The following is a 10,922-nucleotide window of genomic DNA, read 5'->3' on the forward strand; positions in this document are numbered from 1 at the left end:
ATCACGTATATCAAAAATATTTATTTAAAGTAGTTGTCAATTTACACAATTAAGAAGAGAATTAATTAATTTTTTTTTCAATTTTGTCCTTGACATTAATTATTTTAGAATTAAGAGGCATATAGATATAGATGAAGATTCAGATCGTAATTAATCTAAATATGTAAAGTCCAGGACATCGAAGTTAGAAGTAGTAGCTCAATTTCTTATGGCTAATGTCGTAGTCAACCAGGTGAATTACGAACAGACCATACGCAAAGAGACTCCTTTTCCAATCAAAGTCTTTCCCCCTTAATCTGTATCCCAATATGGAGTAAGGATGAAATAAGCGAAGTAGTAAATAAACTATGATAAAGTGTGTCAACAACATTTTCCAAAGGCATAATACATAAACATGACCCTTAACTTGACTTCAACGGACAATTATGCCATCGAACTTTAAGTGTACATAAACAGACACTTAAATTTGTATAAAATTGAACAAGTAGACATACATATCCTATATGACATAATACATGTAGGACATCGCGTAGGACACAAAATTGTTATATAGGGTGCCTTGCAGGATGAATGTATTCATTTATTTAATTTTATACAAGTTTAAATGTACATACCAAAGTTAACATAATTTTCAGCTAATGTCAAATTAAAGATCATATTTATGTATTATTCTTTTTTCAAAATATGATTAACAACAAGGTGAATGCCAAGCTAAGGTTGTACATGAGGCACTTAAAGAATTAATAAGAGACATATTAGTATAACAATAACTTTCTATCATTATTTTTTTGAAGAGTCGTGCGAAACTCTATCATGACTATTATAAAGAAACTCAAAGAGTATTCAAGAGTGAAATATTAAAAATACTCTTAAACTTAACGCAAATTATAATTAATTTCACCCCAAACTATTGACTGACTTAAGATTAATCAAGTTAACCTAAATGAATCGCCAATTTTGCGACTAGAGTGAAATACACCTATAATCATCAAGTTTAAGAATTATTTTGATATTTTTCTGAATTTTTTTGTTATGTCATATGTCAAATCAAAATATATCTAAATTTAATATTTTCTAAAATATCAATAATTCAAAAATAAAATTAATAATTTACATCAAATTTAACGGTGTTTTCTATATCAATTTTGGATGTAATTTAATGCATAGCCCCATTTTTCCATACTTTGGCGGGTACAGAGAAGAAGAAAATAGAAAATGAAAGAAAATATAAAGGCAAAATGCTGTCAAAGAAACAAAATAGCTTCACTTCACAGTTCACAGAGCTGAACTCACTGTACAAACAGTCTCTTTCTCTCTACTTCTAGAGAGAGAAAACACCAAAAACACTCACTCACTCTGTGTTTTACTCTGAACTCATAATCTACACACAAATTGATTTTTTTTTCTGTACATATATATACACGATCTACTTTTTTTCATCAGTTTAGGTTTTTTTTTTTGGTTGATTCTTCCAGTTTTTGTTAGCTGAAGCTAAGCAGATTCAGGTAAAAATGGAGTTATACGGTGGGTCACACTCCGATCGACAGTCGGAATGGGTTCCTGTTGGACCCGAGACCGGTCTTGAAGGTAGGTTTTCATATAAACTAAATTTAATAATTTTTTTTTTGATAAATTTTTAAATATAATGAGAATATTCTGGCCAACAAGATGAAATTTCTAGTAGCTAATGGATTGAGTTACTTAGATTCCCGGCATGGTCATTGCACCAGCATGGCAGAGAAATTAAAAAAAAAAAATTAAAAAAATACAGTTTTTATCTTTTCATTTGTTCATTTCATTGAAAGGAACAACTTTCCATTTGTATTTTTGGTATGATGAATTTGAATTTTGGGTTGATTTTTTTAATTTTTTTTTAGGGTTTTTGATGACTCAAATGAGTGTTTTTTTTTGACAATGTAGAATCAATGAGGAGGTTGGGGTTGTGGAGGAGGGAACCATACCCGGAAAGGTCCGGGACATCGAACTGTTCTTTCTATATGCGTACAGGGTCTTGTGGATATGGTGCTAAATGCCGGTATAATCATCCTCCTGATCGTAGCTCTGTAAGTTGTTGATCTCGTGTAATAGTTGTATGTTTGTCTTAATTAAGCTTACTATCAATAGACGAATTCTGGATTTGAAGTGTATGGATTTCAACTACGCGTCCTCAAGTTAATATACTTCAGCAACTGAATTCACAGTCATATATAGAGTTTAAACGGAAGGTTGTGGATAAGAGGCTAGATCCGCCCCTGCTTACTATAGTCATTAGTTGTGTAATGCCTATAGTTTCATAGAGAATCGTGAACCCACAAGCTTATTCAATTGGATTTAACTTGTGTACACGGACAGGTTAATGTCACATTGGTGATGTAAAAGAAAACTATACACCGTTAGTAACTTGGAGTTAACTTTACATTTTAACTAGGCCTAGTTTAGAGTGAGTAGCCACTGGACTGACACCTAGTAAGAGTGAGTTCCTGAGAAAAGCTAAGGCATCTAATTAAAACTTGAGTGCGTGAGGAAAGACTATAATGGGCTTTTTTTATTAGATTTTTTCATCTTGTGGATATTCTAGTAGTTTCTTGGAATGGCAAGCTGCAAGCATGAGTTCTTTCAACCCTTACTTGGGAGTCGCTTGGATTTCAGGTTGGTGCTGTGCTGTTGGAAAGTAGTGAATATCCAGAACGAATAGGAGAGCCTACATGCCAGGTAACTCTATTTCTCTTCCTGAGATTGTTCGTGTTTGATCAAGTATGTGTGTCCTTCATTTCTGTTTTTTCTTTTCATTATGTGGATAGAATATTGATTTAATGTGTGATGAATGGATAATTTCTGTTTGCAGTACTATCTAAGAACAGCAACCTGTAAATTTGGTGCATCATGCAAGTTCCACCATCCAAGAAACTTAGGTGGATCGTTGAGCAATATATCACTAAATGTTTATGGATACCCATTACATCCGGTAATTGATCTGTTGTGTCGTATCATGTATGTATGCGTTTGTGTTTTCTACCAATAAGGTTATCTAAGATCTCTTGAACTTCATCAATTGCAACAGGAGGAAAGAGAATGCTCCTATTATTTGAAAACGGGGCAATGCAAATTTGGTATAACATGTAAATTCCATCATCCTGACCATGCTGAGGTATCAGCGCCAGTGACTGCACGTCCATTTTATCCAACATCGCCTTCTCTTCCTGTTCCTCCTGAAGAATATAACAGTACATCAACTAGCTCTAGAGTAGCAGGACCTCAACTCTTACCCGGTCCTTATGTACCTGGTACTTATGGTCCAGTTTTGCTTCACCCAGGAGTGGTGACCATTCAGAACTGGAGCACTTACTCGGTAATGATAGAGATATTCTCTCAATCAACATTCTGATATGACTTAAATAATAATCTTATGGGGTGATTAATTTGCTTTTTTGCAGGGACCAGTGAGTCCTGCACTTTCTCCTGGTGCTCAACCCTCTGCTGGGATGGCAACTATTTATGGGATGCCACAACTAGCATCTTCTACGGCTGCCTTTGCAGCACCTTACTCTCCGTTACACTCTGCTGCTGGCCCTTCAAGCAGTGCACTGAGAGAAAATCGTTTTCCAGAAAGACCAGGCCAACCAGTATGTCAATATTACATGAAAACTGGGGACTGTAAATTTGGATCGTCCTGTAAATTTCATCATCCTGCTGACTGGATTGCATCAAAGACAGATTGTACTTTCAGTCCCTTAGGCCTTCCTTTGCGTCCGGTATGACCAATATCCTTCGTTCTCCCTTTTGTTTGACTTGGCATCACTAATTAATAATCCAATATGGATACTCTGTGATGGACATTGTTGTTCATCTGGTCCTGCCTGAAAATTGAGATCATGTCAAGACTTATTATGCTGCTGGATGCATTGTGATTTGGAAGATTTTGTATGCATGCTGTCCTTTGCTTGCCTTCCGCTTGGTTGTTTACCGAATTCAAGAAGTATTAGTTTATTGAATCTATATTCACGGTTCTTCTTGGAGCTATGGAGATACTTGCCTATTGCATGCTCTGTGCCATGTAGAGAAACTGCAAAAGGGCAGTCTGACTTCTCTTATCTGTTCTGCAGCAGTCTCTGTTCAAACTTGCGTTTGAAATTATAGCTGGACCCTATGACTTATTAGGCTGCTGTTAGTTATCAGTCCCATGAAATGAAAACATAATTTGTTACAATTTGAAAATGTCACGATATCTAGCGTTAATGCCTGTCCCTACAGATTACAAACAGTTGAAATTTTGCAATTGTCTAATTTTCAAATGCCAAAATGATGGCAGCATATCTTCCAACTTCAGAACACTAGAGATGTCAGTCTCCTTGGATTGTTCCAGTATAAGCAAGCATGCTTGTTATCATCTTAAGTCTGATACAAGAATACTTCTTTCTGTTTCTTTCTTGGAAGAAGTGTAAATTCCTCTCCTTTCTTTCAGGCTGTTTTTTTAATTATCCTTGTAGTTTCTAGTACACTCGTCTGCTTGTATAACTATTAAAAGGGTTACTGTGTTGTTTTTCTCTGGCTTATGAATGCAGGCTTCAAAGGTTTCATTATCGGTGTACATTTTATGTATTTCTTATATCCTCCTTTGTCTAGCTGAGTTTTAACATATCTGAACCTTTACGGAAACTTTTACATATTTGAGCTAGAAGATAGCATCTTGTTATATGATCTTTCTTGAGTCTGTAGTATTGCTGTGTGTGTAACTCGTTACCTGTTTGGATACTCGACTAAATTTCATTCTGAAAGCAGGGGGTGCAGTCTTGTTCCTTTTACATGCAAAGAGGATTCTGCAAATTTGGTGGCACATGTAAATTCGATCATCCTATGGGAACAGTACGATATAGTCCATCAGCTTCTTCTCTTCCTGATATACCGAATGCCCCTTAGATGTCGGGATCTTCCCTTACTTTGGCTCCTATTTCATCGCCAGAGTAACAACCCGGATTTGTTACAGGATCCAAGGCGGATCCCTTCTCATAGTGCAGCATCTGGTACTTCTTCAATCCCGAATATGCAACTGTTGAGTCGGGGAAGTTGGCCAGTGAAGTTAATGTAAACATCAAGCCTTATTTAATGCTTTCCTGGTAATTTCTGTATATTTATCAACAATAAATAGCTTAATGTTTTCTTCTTTAAAATTGAAGTATCTCCTCATTGTCTCATTTTATCAATGGTATGAAGTTGCAACTTATCCAAATATAGGAATTTGTCATTATTTGGACCAATTAGGTTGCGGCCCTACCCCCACCCTGCTTAAACGCGGGATGCTTTCTGCGCCAGAGACTTTTCAGTAGAGTAAGAGATGAAGCAAATTAAGATGCATCTCTATCACCACAAGATACTCTCTGTCCCTTAGTTTTGATCTATATAAATCTCTGTTAGTTTCTTTAGAACTAAGGGATTGCTTGGTAGAGTATATTAACAAAAATAATGCATGCGTAACTCTGTGTATTAGTCATATCTTGTTTGGTACATTTTTTCATGCTATGTACTCTATTGTGTATAGACTTCTACGTGTTGCTAATGCATGTTTTAGCACGGTAAAAGACTCTATTGCCCCTTATAATATTTTTTTTTTACGTCTTTTTCATCATAATTATGAAGGGTATTTTAGAAATAAATATTTTTATGAGACATGCTATTTTTAATACATCAGATTAATCAAAGGATTAGAAATGAAATAAGCTATGTATAACTGATGTAAGCATTACTAATTCAAAAATTATAACTGTAAGTATTAATAATATATTCTATTTAACAACTTTATTTGTATACACTACCAAGTGCTAACGATGCTAATGATGATTGAGGTAGAAGAGGAAACTTTAAATGCAAGGAGTACATAGACATGAATATTTTACCGTAATGTGTTTAGGTCAACGGTAAACTCTTGACAGTAAATAATTTTCATGATTTGTTTTGATATTCGATAAGAATAATAAAAAAGGAAATATAATAGAATAAAAGAGTACTCAACTTGGTTAAAATTGAGGCACATCTCAGACCCTAGTGATCAAAGAATATTGAATCTCAAGGTTATAAAAACAAAAAATATTGGATAAGCTCTTATCTTTTTCCACATCATCTGAAGATCCTCTAAGTTCTCTACCAATAATAATCATATTGCTATAACATTACGTTGATTTTGTTTAATTTTTCAACATATCAATAATGCTTTAACCTAATACACATTAACCATGAATGTTTTGTTTAGTTTCATATTATTATTTCAAATAACTAATAATACAACATTAACATTACGTTGATCTAATGCTATGAACAATTTTTTTTTTTAATCATTCGTATTTAAGTTAGAGAAAGAGAATAGGTATTTCTATAAATGAACTGACGGTGTAATTTTCTTATCCACTCCGTCGATATAAGTTGATCTCTTTAAGTTAAGCCAAGAGCAATTACTTCTAATTATCTTTTAGATTACCAATTATTAAAGAATTTTTTTCATATATATATAGTTAAGCCAACATTATGAGCAATTACTTCTAATTATCTTTTAGATTACCAATTATTAAAGAATTTTTTTCATATATATATATATATTATTTTTATTCGATATTCCTATACATCTCCTGTACCAGTAGCATTGTCTTTACACATCATTAAAGTATCTATTACGTACTGTGTTAGTTTCTAGATCTCCAAAATTAGAAGTGCTTTAATTTTCCCACTAAACAAAAAAAAATTTCAAGAAAAGATTTAAGGAATAATATCTTTGCCTTTAATATAATAAGTTGTAGGAATTCTATGTTAGTTCGTGGAGCCTGATTAATATTTGATGTACTGATTAGGCTGCAATATTTATTCTCTGCATTCTAAAATACTCTGAATTATTAATATATATACCCATCGCCATGGAAGTTTACTCACGGGTATTACCACGAGACATTGGTTTCTCTCTCTAGATCTCTCATTTCTTTCTCTGAAAAGTTCTTGTGTTCTTAATTCATCAAGTGTGTGTATAGATTCGATCCTAACATTCTACGGGATCGTTATGGTCTATCAACTTTTCATACCATTAAGGGGTCATTATCCAGAGAATTAATTAGTTTAATGTACACTCGAAATGGAAAATAGTTTACTCTATATGAGTGCATATTTAATATTTTGTAATTGGTAACATATGTCTTTTAAATGATCTCACTATAAACTAATTGGTCGAATTAGAGTATTCACTAAAGAAACTCTTAGCTAAAAAAATAATATACACCAAGGGATAATAGTATATATACAATTTAAAAAAAGAAAAGAAATTGACCTATATGCATAGTGTAATTTTCAAATGAAGAGATATTGAGTTAATAAAATTCAAATTACAATAGACAAGTTACACAGCTAAACAAAATTATAAAAAAAGAACCAGGTTATACACAATATTTAGCTATAAATTAGCGGTGAAAATTCATATAGCTCATTTCAATTTTTTTTTTTTTTAAAAATGAAAGGTAATAAAATTTTTCATCATCAAAACATTTAAAGATTATATTATTGTTAGTGTACATAAGTTAAACTCAGTTCTCAAAGGGCGTATGACATTTATTTTTTCCTTTATAACTTTTTCTTTCCTTTAGCCAAAGGAAAAATATCTTTAAGGAACATTGCCTTTTCATTTATGCATCAATATAATTTTTTTTTTTTTGCCTTTTCTGGATAAACAATGTAATCCATATCTACTATATGTAAAAAATCTCTATAAATAACCTCAAAATATCATCACCATCTACCACACAAAGTTTATAACACTAGTGATCATCAATCAATATTTTCTTCATAATTTTCTCTGATAATTTTGGTCATACATATCAATTAATTATTTGTATCGATCGATATCGAGTTAGCTATGGATAGAATAGGAGAGTTGGCATCAAAGAAGGCAGCAGTAATTTTCACAAAGAGTTCATGTTTTATGTGTCATAGTATTAAAGCACTATTTTATGATATTGGAGCAAGTCCAGCAATTCATGAACTTGATGAAGATCCAAAAGGGAAAGAAATGGAGTGGGCATTGAGAAGTTTAGGTTGTAATCCATGTGTTCCTGCTGTTTTTATTGGTGGAAAATATGTTGGATCATGTAAGGATGTTATATCCTTACAAGTTGATGGTTCACTCAAACAAATGCTCATTGATGCCAAAGCTATTTGGTTATAACTAACCAAAAAAAAACACAATAATCAATCAATTTTTCGATCGCGTATCAATCGAAAATCCGTCAAAAAAGCACACGCCTGAAATGTTTTTTTGGATGGGAATTCGGTCGATAGATCGTCGGGAAAGCACTCTGGGGGATGTTTCTGACGGTCTTTCGATTGGAGCACTCGATTGAGATGTTTCTGACGGACTTCTAATTGAAAATTCCGTCAAAAAAGCACCCGTCTGAGATGTTTTTTTGGATGGGAATTTGGTCGAAAGATCGTCGGGAAAGCACTCTAGGGGATGTTTCTGACGGTCTTTCGATTGGAGCACTCGATTGAGATGTTTCTGACGGACATTTAATTGAAAATTCCATCAAAAAAACGTCTTAAAAGTACTCGTACAGAATGTTTTTGAAGGTATTTCGATCGGAAAATACACTCAATTGGGATTTTTCCAACGGACTTTTAATTGGGAATTCGGTCGAAAAACCGTCAAAAAAGCACTTGTACGGGATGTTTCCGAAGGTGTTTCGATCGAAGAACACACTCAATTGAGATGTTTCCAACGGACTTTAATTGGGAATTCAATCTAAAAACCATCAAAAAAGCACTCGCGGGAATGTTTTCGACAGACTTTTTATCGAAAATTCGATTAGAGTTTGACGGGTTGTAAGTCGAAATTGATTGATTTCTAGTAGTGAAAAAGAAAGAAGAAAAAGAATAGTCTAATGCGTGTGGGTAGGTCCGAAAAAAGGTCGGACCAAATTAGGTTTATTGTAAGTTTTTGTACTAAAAATAACATCTAGGTTCTTAGCTTGTACACAACTTTTTTTTTGTGTGTCAATTTTAACCCAATGTTATTATTTTTTCTTTCTAATTAATTAATCCTCTTTTTCCTTTTAAAGAAATGGAGGTTGAGGGAGAAAAGGAAGCCATATTTTGTCAAAATGGCTCAATGGAAAACTTTTCTCAGACTTGTAAAAAATTTAGTTTTCGTCAATTTTGATTTGTTTGAGACTGAAACATAATAATAATTGTTGTTGTTGTATATATTCTCAAGTTATTATGGTATAAATTTGGAAGAACTTAGTATATGTGAAAGAATTTACCGAAGTACATGTATAATAAATTGCGATCGAACCCTATGGATTGCGGGTGCAGGGACCAACAAAAAATTGCGAGAATTCATAAACTTAAAATTTTAAATTCACGTTTGGATTTAAATCTCGGTTACTTAACCGTACACGTTCAGAAGAAACATAAAGGCATAATACATATATTAGACCCTTAACTTGACTTCAAATTTTAACTTTGACCTCCAACTTTCATAGTGCACAAATAGACACTTTAACAAATAGGACTCGCGTGTTTATTTATTAAAAGGTAGGATAATTAAAGTGCCTATTTGTACACTATGAAAGTTGGAGGTCAAAGTTAAAATTTGAAACCAAGTTTAGGGTGCAATATATTATAACTTATAAAATTTAATATTTAGGCAATTTCAACTTGTTTGAATCATCTGCGTACTCAAAACCATTTGACATGCGCACTACACCATAAATGATCTTTAGCAACAATATTTAATTAATGACACTAGTTTAATTGTCGATAAACATATATTTTTTTGCGTCAATTAGTATTCTTTGTAAATGTCACTAAAGCCTATAGCGACATCAAATTCAATGACATTCAACTAATGCCAGTAAAGTATTTAGCACTCTTTGTTAATGTATATATTTTTTGCCGCTAAAAGTTTTTTTATGATAATGACGATTTATATAGCATAGTGTTAGATCCTAAATTACATTCTATTCCTACTCTTTTCTATTTTACAAAAATCCCTTAAAATATTAGTCATCCGGATACATAAATTTCATCCAGATACATTATATATGATACCTTATAAACTTGTTTCTTGTGCTTAATATGGAATGGTAACATAAAATTGATTTTCTTTCCCAAAATAACGCATAACAGTTTTTTTCCACAAATCACGTTATACAAATTTTCTTTTCCCACAAATCACAAAGATTGATTTATATCCATCTATTCCAATCTATAACAACTTCACAATATTCAAAAATCATTTTTTTCGTCTTCTCCATCAATTCGAAATCTTGAATCTTAAATCTGTTGTCGTAGATGATTGGACAAATGATTCACGATTTTGAATCATTAATTCAAAATCGTTAATATAATTAATCGTTGAGTAATTTGAAGTCAATGTATCACAAAAATCTGATTGAACAACCTTGGTTGTTGCTACCATTGCTAACAAGATCTCTCTGCCAACTAGTATGTTTTTATCCCCTTTTTTCATCTTTCCTTTATTAACATTTATTTAATTTGATTTTGGAAAGTCATTCAATTACTTGTTCAGAGAAATTAATGAAATCGAGAAGAAATTATTGGCGAAATCATGAAAAAGAACTGGAAACCAATCAGATCGATATAAAGAACAATTCCCCGATTGTTGATCTTTCTATGGGGATTTTAGAGACACCTTATTCAGAAATGTCCAAAAAATGATTCTTTATCAAGACAAATGTTTGGTTACTCCTAGATCTATTGAGAATTTATTGATGGGACAAGTTTAGACTTTGTTGCAAAAGGTTGAAGAAGACATTTTTTCTTTGTCATTTTGATGTTAAAATGTAAGTCATGATACATTGGCAGTAAACGACGCCGTATATTGTAATTTTGAATCTATGAATTATGACGTGGTCATTTTTTTTGTATCTGAA

At 32.7% G+C, this 10,922-nt stretch overlaps 2 protein-coding genes and 1 long non-coding RNA gene across 3 annotated transcripts; all 3 read left to right on the top strand.

The window, feature by feature from the left end:
- Positions 1-1,163: 1,163 nt before the first annotated feature.
- LOC101250699 (zinc finger CCCH domain-containing protein 32) lies at positions 1,164-5,227 on the top strand. Its single transcript, XM_004240471.5, has 7 exons — positions 1,164-1,587; positions 1,921-2,063; positions 2,650-2,712; positions 2,846-2,965; positions 3,062-3,349; positions 3,435-3,752; positions 4,780-5,227. Exons 1-7 carry the CDS (start codon positions 1,512-1,514, stop codon positions 4,915-4,917), a joined length of 1,146 nt encoding a protein of 381 aa, XP_004240519.3. The 5' UTR covers positions 1,164-1,511; the 3' UTR covers positions 4,918-5,227.
- A 2,494-nt stretch (positions 5,228-7,721) lies between these two features.
- Positions 7,722-9,228, top strand: LOC101251187 (glutaredoxin-C11). Its single transcript, XM_010323537.4, has one exon. The coding sequence runs from the start codon at positions 7,886-7,888 to the stop codon at positions 8,192-8,194; it is 309 nt and encodes a 102-aa protein (XP_010321839.1). The 5' UTR covers positions 7,722-7,885; the 3' UTR covers positions 8,195-9,228.
- A 964-nt stretch (positions 9,229-10,192) lies between these two features.
- Positions 10,193-10,922, top strand: LOC109120504 (uncharacterized). The gene is made up of 2 exons (XR_002027913.3): positions 10,193-10,473; positions 10,559-10,922. It is a non-coding gene; the product is annotated as an uncharacterized lncRNA (long non-coding RNA).

This window comes from Solanum lycopersicum, chromosome 6 (assembly GCF_036512215.1).
Source record: "Solanum lycopersicum chromosome 6, SLM_r2.1".
Lineage (NCBI taxonomy): Eukaryota > Viridiplantae > Streptophyta > Magnoliopsida > Solanales > Solanaceae > Solanum > Solanum lycopersicum.